Below are 24,353 nucleotides of genomic sequence, written 5' to 3'. Positions count from 1 at the left end.
CCTAACTTCCGCTTCAGGTGACGCAATGGCGTCGTGACATCAACGCGGCGTCACGATGCCTTGCCAGACCAAACAACTTTTCCAGACTGAGCAGCAAGCGAAGCGACTCCACACCTCGACTCGTCCAGCTACGGCACGCCGTCAAGCAGAGATTTTTTGGGATCGTCGAAGATACCGACCGAGACGCCACTGCGATAGACTGTTAAGGATTTAACTTTGATTTAAACACATTTCCATTTTGGTACTTTTTATACTTTCTTCAGTTAATTACCGCCGCCTCGCTGAAAATTGAGATGAGGACTCTGTGGTTGTTGTTTCTCGTCGGGCTAGCCCCTGGATTCATAAGTGAAAAAGTAAGTACTTTTTGGGTTTTACTTAGCACTGGATGTTACTTTAAAAAAATATCTATCTATCTTATACAAACTTTAAAAAAAATGTCTGCACGGAGGAAAAACACGGACAATGCCTCCTTATTCAAGTAAATATTTAGAGAATAATGCTGTTTGGCCGACTAACATTCAGTTTTCTCAGTCATGAGTAGGTGGCAATGTGGTGTCAAGTTCACATAGGACGAGTCGGTTTTCCACGTTTGACTTTTTTCTCCCCCAAACCATGACCACTTTCTCACTCACACGTGTTGGATAAAGCTTTAAATTTAATCAAGTTTAGTCCACACGCTGCTTCAGGCCATTCTTTCCCTCCCTCACCAACAAAAAAAACCCCAATCTGTTTTCCCCTCTGTGTGTGTGGTAAAGCTGGAAAACACCTGGAAACTTCTCCCCTTTTTTCAACAGGAACCAAAAGATCCTGTTTAGAGAAGTAAGCTTAAGGTACTGTGGAACCAAGTCAGGTTACCTTTTTCAATAAGCATGGTAATTCTGAATCGTGGATTGTGTATTGTGAAAACAAGCCAACTGAAACCTGAGACTGTAGCTCCAGTGAGAGTTTATGAAGTTTCCCCACCTACAGTACATAGAAGGCCCTGCAGGTTTTAAATTTGAAAGCACTTTTATTGGAAACAAATCTGATCGCTGAGAAACAGCTTTGTGCCTATTTGCTTCCAGAGAACTCAGTCTTAACATTGTTTAGCGGTATATGGCTTATGTCTTAAACACAAACTGTCCCTGTTGACGAATGTGTGGCTGTAGAATTACTGGTTAGTCAACCAGCAATGCTGCTCTCGTGAATGATGAAAGTCTGCTCGTGACAGGATGTGAGCTGTTTTTTGTGTCATTTTCTGGATGGATGACTCACCGTGAGTCCCTCTGGGCTAGTCCAGGCACGATCGGGAGCTGCATGGGACGTACAGAATTTGGGAGACTTACTATGACACCTGATGCTGTTGTTTTATTGGGACATTTTGTTCAGGGCAGTGCAGTGAGCTACTAGTTTGCACGTCTGCCTCACAGTTCTAAGTTTTGTTGTTTGAATCTCAGGTCTAGCGTACTTGGCCTTCCTGTGTCAACTGTACTGTACATCTTTTAAGAGGCAAGTCAAGTTTATTTGTATTGCCCAACAAAACAAAACTATAAATAAAGGAACATAATTGAATTCAATTCTAAACCCATTTCATTGGCACCAGACCTTTATGTTACATATACAGATTGTATTCAGTGTCAAATTTCACACCACTGCCCTGGCATTCTAGTATTTCCTATAACAGCGACATGGAAAATGCCATTTTCCCACGGCCTCCACGTCTGTCTGTTGTCCTCTTGAATAAAATTGGTCATGATTAGTAAATATAGCAAAGGTGGTTAATAGGGGTGGGAATCTTTGAAAGTCTCACGATTCAATTCCGATTTTTGGGTGTGCGATTCGATTCAGAATCGATTTTCGATTAAGAACGATTTTTGATTCAAAATGATTTGATTGACAATTTTTGCTTAAATTTATAGATGTTCAAGGAATCGTAATGATCTACTCCAATCTGACTCGCTGATGCTAACTAGTCCGCTACTCGTGGCACTTTTATCACTCAAAAGAACGGCTCCACGCTGCAAAAAAAAACAACATTTATTGGAATAACTTGAACGTGACTTTTTCCTTCTACTCTCTAATGTGGCTACAACTTAACAGTGTATCAGACCGCGTGGAACCACACTGCCCCTAAGTGGCCAAATCGGGTACAACATGAACAGCGCTCCCAATAAAGGCACACACAAACAAAAGGAAGACATTATAAATAATTTGAATCAAATCAATTTTGGGGCATTTAAAATCAATTCTGAATTATACTAAATGAGAATCTGTTTTTTGGGCACACCCCTAGCGGTTAATCATCAACTGATGTGTTGAATGTGGTGCGATTTCACAGAGTACTAATGTAAAGGGAAAGACTCATCATCATCAACCCAACGCGATCAGAACTTGTACAAGTGGAAAAGCAGTGTACATTGTAAGAAAAAACACACCATTCGAAAAATTAGCCAGTTTTATTTCAAAGTAATTAAACCCATCTGAAACGCTTAGAGTTGCAACACTTCAACAGTCATGGTGTGCATTCCTCCAGTAAAAGACGATTTGATACATATTGATATATTTAAGTGGAACGATTCCATGCACTCACATATTTAAAATCAAAATTGAGATATATAGACACTCCTACTATACAGTACCAAACGTTTGGCGCTGCTGCCCCGCTGTGCACTCAAGTTGGTTACACAACCATGCTACCATGCGTCTGTCATTATTATTGACTTTCAGCCCTATGTGAGAAATATTTTCCTGTAATAACCGTAAGCCCAAATGGTTTAAAGGAATTCTTTATTGCAAGCGTTAATAATGCATTTCCATGAGCCAATCAGGCGTGCGTTCGTCGGTTGCATATGTTTTTTTTACTGCTGTGACAGGGCTATTTCCAGCAAACTCTCATCGTGACAGAGCACCAGGCTACCAGATGGGTATACTATATACTGTATGGTCTGTGTGTGTGAGAGACGCCGTGTACGTTTTCCAGATGTCTGATTTTCATGTAAACAGGCATTATAGCGACTCTCTGGCACGGCTGCATGATAGTGCAATGTATTCTATTTTGTTGGTGGTTTTCTTCTGTTGGCGTTTAGCCCACAACCTCGCAGTAGGTCTATGCTGACGTTCCGTTTCCATCTAGTTGATGTGATATTTATGTATAGCGTGTGATATTTTAGAAGATGGGAGGTAGCTTTTTGCTATTCAGCAGATGAAAGCACCTGAGGTCACGGTAAGGTGAGCTTCTATCGCCATAAAAGGAAACCCTGCTTTCTTTCACCACGGTTTAACTGTTCCCTCCACACCAGAGAGCCTGTTAAGTAGACACTGGTGTGGGCTGAGTTAAAAAAAAAAAAAAAACAAAAAAAAAACTAAAGAATACATCAGACCAAAAGATGTTTGCTTTTGTGTTAAAGCAACATGTTTTCAAGCATGTTTTGAAAGGAGCTGACATTTTACTAAAAAATTATTTCTGATAGTTTGTAAATGAATAAATGTTGGGCGATATGGCCAGAAACTAAAATCTCGATTATTATGATTATTTTTCAGTCATTCAGGATGATTACGATTTTAATATAATAAACCCAACAAACATTTATTTAAAGATTTCATTTATTTAAAAAGTAATTCCTGTGCAAATGTTCAGACAACAATAATGTATACTGATTGTAAATCACTTTTAACAACCTTAACACTCAGTTTGTGCTTAAATGCCACAATTGAGCGTCTTGTCAACCACATTCTGCCAAAATTACTACTCGCAATAACATTTGGATGTAACAGAACATAAGAACAACAGCTTTTAATAATCAAGAAGACAAAATTTGATTTCACGATTTGGCAAATATTCAACAATTAAATTTTTTTAAATGACAGTTAATTTAATTAATTTGATTTATTGTACTGTAATCAAATCACACTTTTTAAAAAAAATCCAACTTTCCTTCCTTGGGGCATTTCAAACATTGCTAAACATTGGCAAAAAGGCTTGATCCGACTTCCATTGATGCTGACGTCCCCACACATTTTTTCTTTTTTTCTGGAGAGCTCAGTATTGTTCATTCGGTAATTTTACCGATTTGACATGTTATCATCATTGCGCTCCTTTTTTTTTTTTTTTTTTTTTTGTGTGCGAGTGTGTGTGTATTCATTAGTTCACCTAAAACCTATTAAAAAAATCCCATACCACATTTTTTTCATCAGCGCCACTTGGAGGGACCGCAAACTTCCTAACCAAATGTATGACAAAAATGCCATTATAATTTATGACAAAATATGCATGTTTTTTATTAAACCGATGTACAGAACAATGTCTTAATATATTTCAATGCTCAAATGCATCTATAAAAGATGGACTCTGCAACAACAAAGGTTTTGAAGCATGCAAAAAAAAAAAAAACACATGCTGTTATGCCCCCGCCCCGCCAAATCTTGAAAATATTTCAAATACATTTATTTGGGTTAGCCTTGGATTTTTTTTTCTCTATCATAAATGCCTCTTCCGATGTTTCACTCACCATTAAGTTGTCTTTTATAAATGGAGGATCTTTAGTGGGACTTACTTATTACACCGCAATATGACAATATGCGTCTGCTTTGTGTAATTATAATAAATCACTGCACTCTGATAAACATTTATGGCCATGTTTAGTTTGTTCTCAACACCTGTGTCTTAAGAAGCTTCCTTTTGCCAGGATCCATCCGTGTTCGCACCTGTGTTAGTGGAAGCATAGCATGCATACCAGACATGCACACTTCACGTCTGAATGGGCCACATTCATCTGTATGCGTGTGTGTATTTTACAGAAATTCAGGCTCTTTATCATGCCGCTTTCGGCAAAGGGAATGCTGCCGACAACAAACCAAACTAATAAATGTACAACGTTTGCGATTAACCGTACAAGGGCCTGATCTCCACGACTTCTTCCTGTGATGATTTAGATGGCAACAGATTTAGGGTTTTTTAGTCCTGCCGCAAATCAACTGGACCAGCCAGACATGTGAATTGAAACTATGTGCAGTAATTCAAACAAACTATGACCTCTTTTTGCCTGCCTCAGTATGGTATCACTTTATTGACAAATTCTCAGAAACCAAAGGTCAACTAGTCAATGAATTTCTGTGAATTCTTTTTTTTTGTTGGCAATTTTCATTGTCTGATAACAAAAAAAAAAAAAAACTTTTTTTTTTCCCTCTCAGATGCTAGTCTCTTCCCAGACCCTCACATTCATTGGAGATGACCTTTACATTGAGGGTCAAACATCAGGTGTCCTCCCGATAGATGATGAAGATGGGGACGACTTGGGCTCAGGATCTGGATCCGGAGACTATGGTAAGAGGACTGGACTTGCTTTTTGAATGACTCGGTCAGGTGTCTTTTTAAAGAACCATCAAATAAACAAAAGTCTGAAAATGTTTAACATGCCCCATTTCTAAGGCACACACACATTTGTGGGATGAGCATTGCAACTGAGTCGCATTTAATTCTGCTGTTGTTCAGCACCTTGGACGGCGACCACAAGCTCAGGTCAATGGCAACAACAGAATAAACTGTTGTAAACTACTAAACACAAATTTCCTTTCATACTTTTTAGTTTTGGGGTTATTTATTTGTTCAGGAAAAACTGGTTAATGTGTTTCAAGTGTTCATCATAAAATGGGTGTGTTTGTGTGTGTGTGTGTATAATCTATTGTCTGTTGTCAGGTGTGGCCTTTTTACCTAAACCAGCTAAGTGCATTTGCTATTATTATAAATCTGACTTGTTCACACATTCTGATGAATGAATTGCGGGTGTTGCAGGTGTTTGTTCCAAGGTGACGTAGATGAGGTTATTAGAAGCCAGCAGACGCAAAGTACTTTTCACCTTTTTTTTATTCATAATAATTCATCGTTATCCCCCCCAGGAGAGAATGTGTGAACACGGGGAGCAATTGGGGTTTTGTAAAACCTGGGTGTTTCAACCTCATGTATCTAAGCAACCACTATAAACACCCAGTGAACACATTCTAACACTTTCAAATGCCAAAATGAGTTTCTCTCTCACTATTGTGAAATAACTGATGTACAGTACTGTGTCTAAAGTCTTTGTTCACAGCAGTCGTTTTGACATAGTAGTGAATAGTAGAACAGATGCAATTTGCATACAAAACTATCCATCAAAGGATCACACTGTTGATTTAGGTAAAAAAAAAAAAAATCCTACTGAAGACATCAGCAATTTGACACCTTTTGAGTCACCAGGCTGTCATCATCCTAAATGAACTAGGAAGTAGCCTGCCATGATAGTTAACACAAAGCACAAATACAATTGTAAAAAAAAAAAAAAAAAAACGATTTCTAAGTTTTGAAAATTATTATAAAAACAATGACATCATGTTGTTCTCCAGACCGCAAAGTAGTTACTAATCAACAGTGCCTCTGCTGATTAGCAGCTAATTGCTGTACTCCATTTTGTGCCACGACGCAATCAGTTAATCAACTATCCATTCCACATAAGCTACTGAATTGAATCAATGATACCAATCATCCAAGTCGTTAACCCGTCGCTAATCAGCACACAATCCTCCACTCCTTGTTGCTTCATACATTACTCACTCGCGCACTCAACCCTAAAAGGAACCTTTGCACACATCGATGTACTGTACCTTTCTAGTTGTTTGACGCCATTTCACTAAGCTTTCATTCCGAAAACAGTCATGTGCGCAGTTTTTTTAATTATTATTTCTGTACGATTGTGTTGTGATGGTTATCTAAAGTCTGACGCAATTGTCTGACAACCACCACATTTTTATCCACCGTTTGAGGTGTGTTTTCCCCGGTGTGGTTTACCAAATTGTGCAACCGTTTCTTGCATGTAAAATTTGAGGTTTCACCATATGCAGGTCAGGACAGGTACATATCATGGAAAACTAAAAGATTCAATTCACTAATTGAATTGTATATTATATTGATTCACTACAGAAATAGTAAAAAAAAAAAAAAAAATCATTATTTGTTTGTAATTTTGATGTTTAAAGCTTACAAGTAATGAAAAAAAAACTTCAATTTACCATGTCAATAATGAATATTACAGAGAAAGGATTTTAACATTGAACTTGTTTTTTACTTGGGAATTGGCCCTCTGAAAAGTATTTTCATGATTGTCACTATTTTATTTAACTGCTGAAATAGATTGACTTTCCTACAATATTCAAATTTACTGAGATGCATTTTTTATATTCATCATTACAACTGCTAAAAACAACAAACAAAATGGTGGCGACAAAAGGCCAAACTACTGAAAAGTGACTCGTATCCAAATCTGTTGTTGATAGACAAAGAAGAGGAAGAGGAGACAGCAATCTTCACCACGTTTGTCACTTCCAACAAGAGCGAAGAATTGCTTCCACCTCGGTCGACGTCAGCAACCAAAGCAGCTGACCGCAACGATCCAACAACCGCAGTGATAGACGGCGAGACAACAGCAATGGGTGTGGACACGGAGGACAAGGAGGTAAAAACACACACCTTGATGCCAATGTCCTGTCATTTGTTGCATGGATTTTGCTCTTTTTTTTTTCTTTCTTTAATCATCATAAGTAATTGATTTATAAAATAAAGTTCAGTAATAAAATTGATACATTAAACATGTTTGTGTTTGTTTTATAACAATAATTGGCTATGGAATTATAAATTACTGTGATAGCACTTTTTTTGTTTTTTTTAAATCCCAAATCATGGGGCGGTGGAGGGGTCAGGGGTGGGATATTAAATAGGGGGATTAATAAGAAACACAAACATTTTCACTTTTATTTTTACTTTTAACAGTACCTAGGGGTTGTTAAAAAAAATAATAGAATCACTGATTTTTAGCACATTGAATGTGCCACAGTCCATACACAATGTACCTCAATATGCTTCTCATACTGTAATTGAAAGTGCAACCTTTAAAAGCAGTTACAAACAGAGTAAAAGGGATTTAAAAGTAAAATAAAAAATTGCTTACGAAAATGACTAAAACAGTGTACAGTGCAAGAAAAAGATTTCTAGTATTTAAAAATACTATGAAAGATCTTAGGTATGGGGGCAAAAAGCGTTTTTTTTTTTTTACCTGGATTTAAAAGCATTTACAATTTGACATGTTAATTTGAATATTTGTATTATTCACCCTGGTAATAAAGAATACCAGCCAAGCGGGGGACTGTATTATAAGTACAGAGAAGAAGATAAACAAGCTTTTTGAAGGTGGCATGTTATCCACGGAATTTTACGGTAAATGTAAACAAAATTAAGAATGAGAAAGAAATGTTATTTTATATTAAAGAATGTTGTGTGTGTATTGAGTTTCTTGTTTTTTTACTCATTTATCTGATTAATTTATTTATTTTGTTGGTCAAATGTAAATGTGTTTTACGGCTTTGTAGTATAGCTTTTAATAAATCTGACAATCTTAATTAATTATACATTATTAAAAAAAAAAAAAAAATGTGTCCATGCTTGTTCCTTTTAGGTGCCGGATAATGACCCGACAGCTGACTGGTTCACACATGCGCCCACTCCCAGCTCCACCTCTGAGGGTAAGGACATCAACGAAGCCGACGAAGACAACAGCCTGGATAGGTGGGACGACTCCTCCGTCACCAAACATGGTGGAGAAGAAGAAGACACAAGCGGAGTTCTGACAAATGAAATTCTCCTGGGCCGGGGCAGCAGACTGTCCGATTCTCCTGATGATGTGACATCTGAGAGCATGTGGGAGCGAACGGAGGTGCTGGCAGGTAAGCTCGCAGTCGCTGTCAAGGAAACGTGTACAAAATCCAACATTTCAATCATGGTTCTTTCTGCCCTTCCAGCGGTGATAGCATGCGTGGTGGTGGGCTTGCTTTGCGCCATCTTCCTCCTGGTCCTCCTGGCCTACCGCATGAAGAAGAAGGACGAAGGGAGCTACGACCTTGGAGACACCAAGCTTTCCACAACGGCTTACCACAAAGCACCAGCCAAGGAGTTTTACGCCTGAACTGACCAATCGAGACTGTGAATAGATATCGTCACTTGCCAGTTTGGACTGAGAGCGGCTCAATATCGGCTTTATTTTCAGATCTTCAACAGCAGCAAACTCATCTCGCCCGTCTGCTATCTTTTCACGTCTTTGTCTTTAGCCTCCACTTTTATCCCGCAGAATGGGAAAATTCAAATGCAGTCTTAGCATATCTGGGAAAGGAGTGCAAGTGTCTCTAGAGAGTATCATAGGATCACAGCCATTCTAGTCAAGGAAAGTCTATTCAACACTGTGCCTTAAAACCCACACTGCCTATCTTTAGATGGACTCGCAATGGTGTCACAAAAGTCACAAGGAAGTTGACGGAAACAAAAAAGTAGGACACCTTTATTGTGTTCTGAATGATGTCATAAAATGGTACTAGTATTCCAAAGAAACAAACGTTAATCCTTTTTTTGGTCGAGGTCAGATTTCATGTGTTGTTACATTTCATTTAGCGCTTTTTTTGCTGACTGTACAAATGTTTTTGTTTTTGCCATGACTAGTGAATATGTAATTCCATATTCTTTCCAGTATTGGTACGCGAGATTGGGTTCCTCTGCAGGTACATAACTTTGTTTTTCTCATCAATCTTATCTTGTAACTAACAATATCATGTTCTTTGTTGTCTTTGGAAATTGTAGCTTGTTTGTGTATTTTATATTTTGAGATTTTTGACCCAAAAGCCATTTTAAAGAAATCAATTGCAGTCTATACTATGCGTTGTATTCCAAATGCCTTTGCACACACAGGATGTCAACTTTGCATTGAACATTCTTAATATTAACAGGACTATTTTCTGTGATGACTGAGTGCAGCGAGCAAAGCCAAACCACATTCCATTGCAATTGCCAACTGTATGCAGCTATAATAACAGGTTTGACTGGTGACAGCATTGAGAGCCTTTCTGCACAATAAGGTTTTTCAGTAAAACAGGCTAGTAAAATGACCACTTCAGTTTTCCAGCGTAATAATGCAGTTTTCTGTTTTATCTATATATGTTTTAGCATTTTGTCAGGTGCTAATTGTATGTCAAAGCATTTTTTTGTTTGCTTCGTGGATTGAGGGAGAGTTATTTTGGAGCAGCTCTTTTGTTAGACTTTATAAGTTGTCTCATAGTTGGACATCTAAAAAGGCTCTCTAATGAATTATATTTTTACCAAAGCTTTTGCAGCAATTTTGCTCAGATTTAAAACTTCTTCCCTTTAATATGCAATGCCTCCCGCGTTTTGTCAGCGATTTAAAAATGTTTAGATGTTTAAATGAAATTTCAGTTGCTGTTTTGCAGAAGACTAGTCTACCTTACATTTCTCAAATATCCTGTAGAATTCTGGTTAACGACTGACATTTCATGGCTGGAATAAACAGATTTTTTTGTGAACGTTAATCCTCTGTGATTTACTGTTTTCATCAAGATCATAAGGATGAAAGATGATGAAGCTGAATCAGCAGTTTGTCAAAAAGACGTCATGTAGATTTAGCTGTAAAGAACCACATTGATACTTGTTCTTCGCTTAAAACTGAGGGTAAAAGCAGAAATAAACTCGAAATGCAAACACGTGCTGTGTGTGTAACAGTTTATCTTATGTAACTTTCATTTGGGATTGTTTACTATGTAGTGATAAAACTACGACATATGTATTAATTTATATTATTTGAGACTATAATCAATTTTCTTATGTAAAATGTACAGTACTTTTGCGTGTCTTTGTTTCCACTGATCAGATTATTTCAAATGTATGTTTTATTATATTCTGGTTCAATTAATTGTTGGTAAACCAGATGTATGCAATTGTCTTGAACACATTTAATAAAAGCTGGAAAAATATATTTTACATTCATGGCTTTTTTTTTTATTGAAAAGAGGTTGAGCATAAATTTATGCCAGTGGCAGATACAAAACGTCTTCTTCTTTTTTAAAATTAGAAAACACTAATGCAACAGCTGTGTTGCTCAAATGCATGTTAAATTTCATAACTGACATATGGTTGGTTGAATGTCCTTGCAGGGTTAAACCACTGTTTTGCCTTGACATAGACGTGCCAGCATGATGTGAAAGGAACCAAATGGTAGCCTACACTATTTTCACAAACGCAACGCATCGAGGAAGGAATGTGTTAACACGCGGGGGGCATTGGCTACAAGTTTGTTGAGCGGCATGTACAGTACTTAAAAAAATTCAGAAATAACTATGCTTTGAAATGGAATTGCTTTTCGTCCTCAAATGAACAATCTTTACACCTCATTAGGAGATAAAACAACAAAACATGAATAAATAAATATTTTAGACAGATGCATCAGTCACGAGAGATGTTTTATACTGTATAAAATACCATAGTAAATAGAGTATTATAATTTATGTAAATAATATTTACAGTATTATATAATAATACATTAACATTTATTTTTAAATTTGCCTGGCCTTTTACTGTGGAGGGTTAAAAAAAAAAAACATATGCTTTTATTCTGAAAGTGTCGCCAGAGGAAGTTAACAATCGTGAGGCGAGCTCAATCACGATTTTTGTATTTATTCTATGGTTCAATAAAGCTAATTTAAAGGGACTGCAACATGAAAAATCAACCTTTTGAAGCTTGTAGCCATGTTAAAATGCTAATTCCTCACCAATTCATCCCTGAATGAGAAATTCTAGGTTATTCTGCTCTCCCAGCACCGTAAGATTTCATCATTATATGCCTATAGTTAACTGGAAGGTCTTAAAATACCATGGTATAATCCCTTTAAAAAAAAAAAAAAAAAAAGTAGCGTCCAAATATGGTGCTATTTCTGTCAGCCATTGTGGCATCTTTTTTGTTGTTGCTTTCTTTATTAATTCAAACTCCAACATCCTATGGACTATATGCCACGGAGGAGGCGGGACTTCCGGGTTTTCACCCATCAACTTTGTTTCCGGTTTCGGTTTGTGACTTGAGTCCCGGTACTTGCGCTTCTGCCTTTGTACCCCTCGGTTGCGCGTTCCCGTCGACGGGTGCGAGGCTGCGAGTGAGTAGTGTCTGTCTGTGTCCGAAGCATTTGAGATAGCCAAGACGCCCTCCCGCCAATGAGCAGGAGTGCGCGGTTGGGGTGGTGGTTACCGTTACTTGCCTTCGGTGCAGGTTGGTGTGAGTTCGCGTCCCGCCTGTGAGACCATATATGTGTGAGTGCACCAAAAAAAAAAAAAAAAAAAAACCCTCAACATTATTTCTAGAACTTTTTTTTTTTTGTATCGCTGCATGGAAACTGCTGTAGCCTACATGGAGTAAAAACAAAACAATTAGACATTAAATTAATAACATACAAACAGTATACACTATCACATGCCAGACCAATGTCGACATTCGTGTCAAGCTAAAAGCCAGCAATAAAATGTGTTTATTACCCCGATTACGGGGTTGACTGTGTGCCTCCCAGTGCAAGTCCGTGAAAATAAGAAAATGTTTAGTAAATTGACAAAAAAACATGCAGTTCGTAAACACATAAGAATGAAAATATAATCTGTTTCCTTTATTAACCATATTCAAAAGAACAAGTATAAGAAGAAAATTGTATACAATTAAACAAACACATGCCAGGGGGTACATACATAGGTTACGTGCATTCAAATAATTTATAAGTTGTACAAATACTGCTCATTTTTAAAACCTTTTTGTTAAGTGAGCTACTAATCAATTTTATATAAGAAATAGTATCATTATGAAAGTGTTTACAATTTGGTTTTTGGTTGCTGTATTTGCATTTGTGGAGGTAGAATTTAGCTAAGATGATCAACAAGTTTATAATAAAATATACATCCTTTTTTGCTTTTCATAATAAAATCCCCAATAAGAATCGTCAACTATGAGGTCCGAATAGTCTAAAATATCCAAGACAAGTTTAATATTATTAGCAGTATGTCTATCTGTCATGAATCATGGCTGCGTCTCATCTATAATATTACTTAAAATATCTTTAATTCTTCTGGCCAGCAATAAAGGTATTATTTTACAATCATTTGTCAATGTAAAGCAAGTCCGTTATAGGCTTAGGAATTAGAGTAATAAGACCTTGAGTGAGACTCGGGCACCCCTTACCACGATCAATAGATTTCAGTACCGCGAAACTGCTGCAAAGGCAGTTGCTGATGCCCCGGCATAAGCGGAAGTGACGTATTTAATGCCGTGGCATACGTGGAAGTGATGTCGCTTGTGCCGCAGCATAAACAGAAGTGACGTCGCGGATGCCACGACACATGCCGCTGCCGCTAAATATGCTAGCCCTTACTGCACGATCGAACAATCCTCAGGTTATTTACATAATTTCTTTCATCTTTGGGGTCACTATCAAGACGGAGGCATTCCCCCAAAACACAAGTGACAAGGCTGCTATCATGGCCTGCGGGGTTAGTGTTTTTCACTCAGTTTGTAAATCAAATATGATCACGGTTGTTAGTCAATTTTTCCGGTTTGTTACCTCGCCGTCTTCTATTCATTCGTTTACTTTTGTGAATTTGAACTATCTGGCTGTACTCTCACAAATATTTAATTTATCAGATTATTTGTTTGCATTAATAACAAGTGGGATTTAGTCGTTGTTTTGTAACTTTCGTTTGTCTTCTCAGTGAAAGTGAAACATTAAACTTGTCAGTAAGAGGAAGTTCCTTTAGCATACAAGAATTAGATTTAATGCACCATGAATCCATTTCGATAAATCGGTGCGCATATTTGATTTTGATAGCTAATATTACATTGTGGAAAATTGTCTTTCCTCAGATGGCACGAGGTGGTAAAGTGTCTCTCCTCTTCTCCATCCTTGTGGGTATCTTCATGCTGAAATCCCTGGAAGGCCGACCCCAAAACTCAACAATAGTTAGAAATGAATTCAACAGTAATGCTCGGAAAGGTACCACAAACCCTCTTTTAAAAGTTATCTATTTAATTAGGCCTAAAGTTTATTTTAAGGACGGAAAATTATGCTGTTCTCTCCCATAGTACAAATTTAACAAATATAAATATTCAGAAGTACGCGGATAAGTGATTTAGTTGGTAGTTTATTTCACACTTGATGGCCAGAGTGGCCATGCTAAGCTTGACAACATCCCACTGCACACATAATGTGATGAAAATTACAAAACACAAGTGTAAATATTTATTTTTGCAACTGTCCACTGTTTCACCTTCACTGAAGAAAAACAAATACTGGTCATAATGCCACTGAAAACATCAGATAGTCTCTGTCCCCATATTCAAAAGGTGGATGGCAATTTCCGGGGCACATGCAAATTGTTCACTATGATAATGAAAAATAGAATTTACACACCATGTATTACACACTATTTAACAGAGCAGTGTGTGGGACGTCAAAACCTTGCATAACCAATGAAAAAAATGTTATAAAATTATTATCATTATTCTGCTACATTTTTGTGATGACTGAGTGATTCTGAAGAGGAAAATAAAAACACTTTGTAGTGATACTGAGTATGACCCAGTTTTCCTCATCATACAGCATTATTACATATACACAAACAATTATTACTATAACTAGTTTTGAAATCAAAAGTCATGGAAAATAGTTTAACTACTACTGTAATTATTGTGAAAAATATGATTGAAATACATCTCACTACAGGACATATTTTTGCCAAAAGCGTGAAATAAAAGCACATTATTGGCTTTTGTGGGCCACATAAAATTATGTTTCGGGTCGGATCCGGCCCCTGGGCCTTATTTTCGACACCTGTGCTTTAATGGAATCACAAGTGATGGTCTAAACCTACAACTGTTGTGTGTATTAATATGCAATCTCAAGACGTGGCAGCGGAGGTTGCAGGCTACGCAGATGTGGCCAAACAGATCATCGACCTGGCTGTGTTTGGACCTGCACGGAACCGCTCTTACCGACGCCTCGCCGACTTTACTGACACCATCGGGAACCGCGTCAGTGGCTCGCTCAACTTGGAGATGGCTATCAAATATATGTACAAAGCTATGATGCTGGATGGTTTGGACGTCCATCTGGGTGAGTAAACCTGTGTTAATGTTCATCTGAATGATTGAACATCACATGCTTGCTGGCAGCCGCCTTTATAGCCTTTTAAAATGTTCTGCTTTGAGAGAGGTTCAACTAGTTATATAGGACTTAAAGGGCAAGTCAACGTTAAACATTTCTTGACAATAATATGTTATATGTGACCTGACTAGTGTAAACGTGACATTCAGATTAATATTACATTTGTGGAATGTAGGTTGTGAAGCAAAATCTAGCTGTTTTTATCAATCTCAGGGGGCGGCCATTTTGCCACTTGCTGTCGACTGAAGATGACATCACAGTTGCTCATGGCTTAGCTCAATGATCAATCACAGCTCGCCTATTTTCTGAAGCTGAACTGTGATTGGTTGTTAGCAACTGCGATGTAATTTTCACTCGACAGCAAGTGGCAAAATGGCCGCCTAATATTGATAAAAACTGCTAGTTTTTGCTGCTTAACTCATATTCCACTAACACAATATTAACTAGTGGGGCTGTATAGAACATATTATTGTCAATATTAAAAAAATTATAATTTTTTTTACTTCCCCTTTAAGAATGCAAGGGAGAATCTTAGCTTTCCATCTCATGTTTCTGTCTGGAAATGAAGATATGGATTTTTTTTTTTTATGCGTCTGTCTTTGGTTCTTTGTCACCAGAACCAGTCAAAATCCCGCACTGGGTTAGAGGAAAGGAGAGTGCAGTGATGACGTCGCCAAGGACCAAGAATCTGGCGATACTGGGTCTGGGGAGCAGTGTAGGGACGCCACCTGAAGGTCAGCCATACTGAATAAAAATAATTATAAATATTATGAAAGTGATTAAATTTTTGTACAGTATTTACTCTAATAGTGGCCTCTGCTCTAATTCATTGCTGGATTGGGGATTTAATAAAAAAAAAACTTCTAAATAACTAGTGTTTGGCTATACTCTATTATAGAAAACAGGGTCCTAATTATAAGGTATCCACCTATTTAGCTTTCAATGGATAGATCTTTGATATAAACCTCTCGGCGCATTTTAAACATGTCTAATTTTCCCTTCTTTTTCCTCCCTGTCTAAAGGCATTGAGGCGGAGGTCATGGTCGTTGGTTCTTTTGAGGAACTGAAGCGCAGAGCCAGCGAAGCCACAGGAAAGATTGTGGTCTTCAACCAGCCATTTGTCAGCTACGGCGTGACAGTGGCATACCGTGCGTTCGGCGCCTCGGAGGCGTCGAAATTTGGAGCTGTGGCCACACTCATTCGATCCATTACTCCTTTCTCAATTAATAGGTGCCCATCTAGCTGTAGATTTGCTTTGTCTCTTCTATCAAGCACATTTGAAATCGATCCCGGCTTCTACTCTTTAGTCCTCACACAGGTTGGCAAGACTACCAGGATGGCGTGAAGCGCATCCCTACGGCGTGCATCACCATTGAGGATGCGGAGCTGATGTGGCGAATAACGCAGAGGGGACAGCGGATCACCGTCAGACTCACAATGGCCGCCAAGACGCTCCCAGATGCCGACTCCTTTAACACAGTAGCTGAGATAAAAGGCTGGCAGCACCCCGAGCAGGTAGCACTTACCTTTCTGCTGTCTGCCATGTTTGTTTACAGTAAATGTGTGAAAAGGCATTCTCGTATTCTAAATGTTGAATATACTTGGGTGGCACATTCAAAAGAATATGTCACTTCGATAATTAATTCCCGATGTTTTGTGGCCACATGTGGGAGGAATTATGTGAGATCATCTGGTTGACTATGTACTGTACTTTTTATCCCCGCAGCTAACAAGAAACACAGTTAGATGAAATTAGGTTCATGCATGAAATACAAACCATAATTCCAATTAGGTTGGGACGTTGCGTTTAACAAAAATAAAAACAGAATACGATTTACAAATCCTTTTCAATCTATATTCAATGGAATACTCCACCAACACAAGATATTTAATGTTCAAACTGATGAACATTATTGTTTTTTTCCTCCCCTCTAAATCTTTTCTCAGTTTGACACAATGTGGAAAAAGTGTGCTGGGGTGATGAGTCCACATTTCACATTGTGTTTGGAAGTCTGCTTTCCTCTTTCTACACATATTATATAACATTGTGGCTTCATAGTAAAACATTGCAAGTACAATACTGGCCTGCCAGCAGTCCAGACCTGTCTCCTATTTAAAATGTGTGGCACGTGAAGCACAAAATATGACAGCGGAGCACCCGGACTGTTGAGCAATATAAGTTGTACATCAAGCAAGAATGGGAAATAATTCTACCTGCAAAACTTATACAATTTGTGTGCTCAGTTAGCAAATGCTAATTGAGTGTTGTTAGAAGGAACGGTGATGTAACACAATGGTAAATGTTTCATCTTTTTAGGAATCAAATTTAAAATGAGTCAATATTTGCACAAACAAAAAACAAAGTTCACCAGTTTGTAATGTCTTGTCTGAATATAGGTTGAAATTTTGATTTGATTTGCAAATCATGTATTCTCTTTTTATTTACATTTTACACAATGTCACAAGTTCAATGGAATTGGTGTTTGTAGATTTCTTTGGAATCACAGCACTGTGAGAACGAATCAGCACACGTGTTACTTATTACTACCTCATGGAGGTGTTTGTCTTTTCTGTATGTCTGCGTTTCGGTAGGATTACGCAAAAAAATTTGACCGGATTTACTGAATTGGTGGATTGTGGGACAATTTCTTTTTAAGTTCCCTTATGAGATTATGTTTTTTATGAATACACTGCCTTTGCTGTGTTCGTCATAACTCCCCGCAGCTTCGTCCCATTTCTAAAGAACAGGAAGTCTGCTGAAAATGGCAATCTCTTAATATAATTTATCAGCTGACTACTGGGAATAGATTTTATTTTACATGGGATGTGAATGAATATGTCAGTAATGTAATTCTATCCTCCCAAAAATGTTTACTTTATCATAAAGGGATCTGGTATGTGGTCAGATATAAAATGTGGCCTTGCTTTATCATAACTTTATCATATATCACATACCACGACTTGAGCCAACATGCACTGTGAAGTGTCATGTCCAAATCGTTTGCGATGACACATACCTGCTCACAGAGTAAAACGGGTACAACTTGATAAACAGATAAGTTGCTTCTATCCAAATTTCTAAGTATTATGACCTTTGTAAAAAGCAAACCGTTTGACACTGCTTCTATATTTTATATGAAGAGTCTGGTGAGTGTATATTGCATGTTGAATCATGCCTTGCCATGAAACATAATACATCCAGATCTGGGTTGAATGCCAGTCGAAAGCACAACGGCTGAGTCATTAATATTCTGTGATTGCGAAATGGTTGTGCATCAGCTTTTAATGATTGACAAAATAGAGACAGTAAAGCCGACGCCCGCTCAGTTTACGGTTCAAAAACATTGTACCTCATACATGGGTATGATAGAGCCCAGAATGTTATGGTAAGTGAATAAGTAAATAACTAAATGAAATAAATGCCACTAAATTAATAACACAAAATACAGTAGGCGTCATATAACACTGAAACAATGCTGAGTCTCATGATGAGTCAAAATAACATCTTACTCTAATAGGGTCGTATTCTCAGGTTTGTGCCTCTTTTTGTCGTTGTTGTTTGTAATGGTTGGCTCGCACAACTTCTCCCATCCACCCCAAATTTGTGTAAAACCTCGAAAGAGGTATGATTCATTGAAGTCTTGGGCTGGCTATAAATGGCTTTTTTTTTTTTTTTAAATATATCCTTATAAAGTAAATGATGTGGGTAAGCGCTTCCGTTGCCAACTTATTTTAACAGCTGAACATTTCAGCAGTGGTGTTAGTCGATACTGCCGAATCAGCATGTTGTACATTTAACACTGTAATACAGGTAAAACCCAAAAAAATCCTATATTGATAACTTGTGGGTTTCCTACGCATTTGATAAAAGTTTTATGATCATGACAAATTACCCGTAGAAGGAATTATTTCAATTTCCAGTATTTTCAAGTGGAATAAAACAATATATTTGTTTGACCTCTGAGATTCAATACAGTATTTAGTTATTTTCTTTTTAAAAAAGGAAGACAAGATGAACACCATAGGGCTATTTAGTTTGTTTGGTTTTTGGTTATGAAACAAGGTCTCCGTTCCTATTTTGTTGGGTCAATGTTTCAGGGTCATGGTCCACACTTTTGTTTGTCCGCACATTGTCCCGTTCTTCGCGCTGACACGAAGTCAACTTCATGTAACATTACTGGAAATTGTGTTTGTACCTCTGCTTTCCTTCCAAAAGGATGCACGGATTTAATCTCTTTGACATATTTGTGCTAGGTTGTCCTATTGAGTGGTCATCTGGACAGTTGGGATGTGGGCCAGGGTGCCATGGATGATGGGGGCGGAGCCATGGTTTCCTGGGAAGCCCTGTCACTCATAAAACAGCTAGGTAGAGCCAAGCCAGACGAGTAAATAATTACTTATGATTTAGTTCTCTTACTGTAAATAAGTAGCGTACATGCAGTACTTCCACTACTTGCACGAACATCTCATATCACATACATTTGGACAGAAACTAAAATATTATTATTATTATTATTATTATTATTATTATTATTGATTAGACCACAGGTCATAAAAACAACACAACTATCTTATTTCAAAAAATTCTAAAAACGTTAGTAAATTCACAAAATTTCACCATTTTGAACAGGAATGAGGAACTTGCTGATTTGGACTTCACCTTTTTGTACTCAAATTTGAGCTAACTCACCAACCATGACATTCAACTACCCAAACTATTGGTCTGCACCTTAGCTAGCTCGCTGGTAAAACTAATCAAAATGTATTTATAATAAACTATTTTATGAAGGTATGTAAGCATTTAGTATCAATTTTAACTTTTATATCGAACCACACGCTCAGTAGATGCAGAACTTTTACATGATCTGTCTGTCTATTAATGCTGTATTAATATATGCATTTAATTTAGGGGTGCTTCTTTCCCTTGTGAAGCGTTAATTAATAGGTTTCAAATGACATTATAAATTATTTGTGTAATTAGTTAAACAGCTTAGCGTTAGCTCACTATTTTGCTTGCTGAAACTTACATGACAACTAAAAAAAACATAATAATGGTGTGCTATAAGTTATAATTCAGTAAAGGGGTGAAATAGTAGAGCTTAAAGTAACAAATAGCTAACATGTTAACACACTCATTTTTAATGTAACGTTAGCATGTCAGTTTACAATGATACGTTTGTCGCGAAGTGGTACACATTTACGTGATTCTTAATGTGTCCCCTTGTCCATTTCCAGGTTTACGTCCAAGGAGGACAATGCGCACAGTGCTTTGGACGGGTGAAGAGCAGGGCGGCGTCGGAGCGCAGCAGTACTACAATCTTCATAAGGTCTCTTAGGTCGCTGCCGTTCTGAATAGAAAATATGACACTTTGGATTGAAAGAGAGCAGAAGTATAGAAATCAGTAAAGCATCTGTACAATTGGTCCTTAGTTCTGCTATCCTGCTCTGGTTTAAGTCGTCTCATATCAGCCCTTGCATGCAACATAAATGCAGAATTGCTGCTATAACTACAGAAACAAAGATACACTGTACATTAATTAATAAAATAATTTTCTGACTAATTAAATGAGATTTCTATAGTATCCCAAAGCACACCAGATCATCTCTTATGGCGCACTTGTTGGGAAGAATAAAAAGTATATACAATATGTTGTGGTTTGAAAATATGTGAATGTCATTTCCCAAACCATTTTGTGATTCCTGAAGTTTGGATACTTAATTTTAAATTAAGATTTGCCACTACACTGTTTCTTTTCTGCTTTCAACTTCCTCTTCCATCCAGGTGAATCTGTCCAACTTTGATATGGTCATGGAGTCCGACATGGGGACATTCAGCCCAGTGGCCCTGCAGTTTACTGGCAGCGTGGCAGCACAAAAGGTTTGCACCGCATAAACATTTTTATTAATACGATATATTGTAATTATACCCTACAAAAAAACTCAAGCATGAACCTCTGTAGTTTTCTACCTGCCAGTTGCATTCAATGGTAGTGTGAAGAGCTGAGGAGACCATGTCCATGTGTGTACCAATAGGTGATGGAGAAGGTAGTCAAACTGTTAGCGCCTCTCAATACGACCAAATTGGAGACACATGGGGAGGGTACGGACATCTCGCCTTGGATGCAGGCTGGAGTACCAGGTCAGTTTACACAGCAGGATGCAGGGGTGTGTAGTCGGGGGGGAGGCAGGCGAGGCAGAGCCTCCCTGTCCCCTCTCCTGCATCTGAAGAGTGAAATAACTAAACTAAACAAAAACCCTAATAATGATTATTTTCTATTTTAGTTATCTGTGATTTATGTTGTTTTTCTTTTTCAATCCAATAATGGCAATGATTTTATCATTAAATTTGATAAAATAGCTGAATTTGCTTCTATTTTGGGTTGGGTTTGGAGTCAATGCCTCACCAGTCATGAGCATCACTGCTCGTCACTGGTGGGATGTTTCTCACCACAAGGGGAAATGGGAAGTATTGTGTCCTAATTTCTGCGGTCTGACGGAATACCTTACTACTATTTTTGAAAATGCTGAACACAGAGATTCACTTCCTCTGCCTCGTCCCAAAGGATCCATTATCAATAATTATTATATATTATTTAATGTCACAATATGTGGTCTAAAAAGTTGTTTTATTAGGAGCACAATAGTTTGTTATTTAAAACTTTTGGGGTGCTGGAAGAACATTGAGCAGCACACACTTAAAATTGATTTGCAAAGTAAACGTTTCTTCCTTTTTTTTTACTGTATTTCTGATGCGTGTTTTCAATTCACATTGTAGTGTGCCAAAGTTTGTCAGCAACAACAACAAAAAGACATTATTTTTAAAAAAAAAGTACCGGTACTCACACTGTCTCAAATTTAGGATCAAAATGCAACCATTTAGGGGTAGTCTGACATGCAGCCACAGCCCTCTAATGGCAATTAGTCACTTTTAAACAGTGGTAATAATCAGTACAGCTGGTGGTGTTTCATGGATCCAATTGATGATCACCATTCAAGAATTCCTTGTGAGAGAGCTGATGAGGGTTTTTAATTTATTGCTGAAGGGGACTTATAAGAGGGGGTGGGAAGGTTTCAAACGACACCATTTGATCAAAGAGGTGGATACCGTAATATTCATTTGACACAAAATATAAAGAATTCTCAGTATAAAGCAGTTCAATTTCATTTAGCAGTCGTTGTCTTGGGGAGAGGTTGAGGGTCCCAGTGCAGAAACGCAGACACAAGAGTACAGATGTTTCAACACCATTTGTACTGGGCCGGTCACTCTTTGCCCTCATTTCATCATGTGGTAATGAATTTGTTTATGCATGATGTGGCAATTTGATTCTGTGTTAAATACATTTAAAATGACAATCAGTAAGCGAATGGAGATTTTAGATAAAGTGCCTCAAATTTATTATATATTTTTTTCCCAAACTTCAATGTTTGAGTTCATCAAACAAATGTAACAATCAGACAAAGATAATCCAAGTAAACAAAACTTAGTTTTTTAAATGGTGATTTTATTTACTAAAGTGGAAAAAATATCCAAAGTTTCCTGGTTCTGAATGGAAAAGTAACTTCCCCTTATGAATAAGACACCTTTTTGGGGAAAACTGCATTAATTCACACTGACCACACCCATGCCTTATTACCCCCAGAGGGAAAATTTGCGATTACCTCTAGAGGGAGAATATTCTATAGATTGACTAGATGAAAGTTGAACTTTTTTGGAAGTTTTGTGTCTCGTTACTTTTGGCGTAAATGTAACACAGCATTTCAGAAAACAAACAAACAAAATAAACAGTTATTCAAAAACAGTTATTGCTGTGGAGTATAGCCCACATCAACATTTAAAAACTGCATTTTTCCCTTTTCCTTTTTCAGTCATCACTAACTCCTGTATGTGTTCCCCGTCGTCCAGGTGCCAGCCTCCATGTGGCCGACAGCCGATATTTTTGGTTCCACCATACAGAAGCCGATACCATGATAGTCCAAGACCCTCGAGACATGAACCTCTGCTCGGCTTTGTGGGCCGTGGTGGCTTACGTGGTAGCAGACCTCGAGGACATGCTGCCGAAGTAGTTGTTTGGAGGAGTAGCATGTAAAGCCTGACCGAAAAGTGACATTGCACACAGAACAAAATGAGACAAGAATAAGGGAAAACTATTTTTATACTTTTATTTTTTTTAACCTTTCAGTTTGTTGACAACTTTTATTTAATCACCGGTTTTAAATGTGTCCTGTAAGATTTTGCAAATAATACTTTTATTGTTTTAATATAATGAATAAACTGCCATTGCTTTGAATGGGTGTATTCACAATTTTGTGTGATGAAAGCGGTGATCAGTGAAATTAGCTAAGACACGATCAAACTGATAGAAAATGAGGAATATAACGGCAGGAAAAGAAAATTGGCCAAGTGTTCATAATTATTAAAAATGTTTTGTTACCACGGGAGGCTCCATAAACACAATTGCCCAATCTATTTCTTAGTCATCATTCCCATCAGTGATGTCAAGCAGTGTAGACAAAAGTCATTTTTGGAAACTGTGAGTGTGCACTGGATGTTGTTGTAACTTGTAACAGGCCTTAAGTCACTTTTTGTCTGGCGAACTCACGGGCTGATTCACACACGCACGATTATGTGAGTTGAGAAACAGGCTGAATGTTTCAGCATGATGGCACAGCCACATGCGCACAAACACAACACGTCATGGAGATGGATTCACTTTTACAAGTCACTTTTTTTTGTTGCAATTATGGTTTTGTATTAACTTTCTTTGACTCATTAATGCTTTTTTTTGTTTTATTTTTGTTCTTAACAGAGAATCACTATTATTTAATCTTACAGGTTTATTAAAGTGATACTGTTATGTATACACTGTAGTAATATTGTACACAAGGGGTCACTGACCTTTGTGAAACTAAACAAACAAAAAAAAACTTCTTGGGTGCTGATTAATGTGATGGGCTAACAGTTTGATTTTAAAAAAACAAAAACGTATGACACAACAGTTGGTGAACTTAACTTGAATTATGTTACTGCTAATCCTCTGTAAATGATAAAAAAATATTGAATTAACAAGGTTGGAAACATAAATATCAATATGTTACACTTTATTATATTATAAATCTGAGTGTTAACATGTTCAAATAAAGTACTCACTTCTACCACATTCACAGTCAACACTTGATTTTTCAATACATGTCGCCACCTTGTGGACAGCCACCTAAATAGCGGAATTAAAGGAATACTTGACTCATTGAGCCATTTTCTGGAAAAAAAAGTTAATATTTTGTCGAGAATGAATTTGATAACTTTATTATTTTTCTTGTAC

General features: G+C 37.4%; 2 protein-coding genes across 2 annotated transcripts; both read left to right on the top strand.

The window, feature by feature from the left end:
- Nucleotides 1-57: 57 nt before the first annotated feature.
- Nucleotides 58-10,822, top strand: LOC144057773 (uncharacterized). Its single transcript, XM_077575666.1, has 5 exons — nucleotides 58-353; nucleotides 5,170-5,302; nucleotides 7,285-7,463; nucleotides 8,460-8,727; nucleotides 8,803-10,822. Exons 1-5 carry the CDS (start codon nucleotides 294-296, stop codon nucleotides 8,964-8,966), a joined length of 804 nt encoding a protein of 267 aa, XP_077431792.1. The 5' UTR covers nucleotides 58-293; the 3' UTR covers nucleotides 8,967-10,822.
- Nucleotides 10,823-13,185: 2,363 nt separating this feature from the next.
- LOC144058304 (carboxypeptidase Q-like) lies at nucleotides 13,186-24,191 on the top strand. The gene is made up of 11 exons (XM_077576695.1): nucleotides 13,186-13,363; nucleotides 13,734-13,863; nucleotides 14,773-14,982; nucleotides 15,651-15,767; nucleotides 16,056-16,263; nucleotides 16,341-16,548; nucleotides 19,288-19,399; nucleotides 20,269-20,360; nucleotides 20,816-20,911; nucleotides 21,067-21,172; nucleotides 22,937-24,191. Exons 1-11 carry the CDS (start codon nucleotides 13,202-13,204, stop codon nucleotides 23,095-23,097), a joined length of 1,602 nt encoding a protein of 533 aa, XP_077432821.1. The 5' UTR covers nucleotides 13,186-13,201; the 3' UTR covers nucleotides 23,098-24,191.
- Nucleotides 24,192-24,353: the final 162 nt, after the last annotated feature.

Source organism: Vanacampus margaritifer, chromosome 9 (genome assembly GCF_051991255.1).
Source record: "Vanacampus margaritifer isolate UIUO_Vmar chromosome 9, RoL_Vmar_1.0, whole genome shotgun sequence".
NCBI classification, from domain to species: domain Eukaryota; kingdom Metazoa; phylum Chordata; class Actinopteri; order Syngnathiformes; family Syngnathidae; genus Vanacampus; species Vanacampus margaritifer.
The sequence above is the reverse complement of the archived record's forward strand: the minus strand, read 5'-3'. Positions and strand labels throughout refer to the sequence as shown.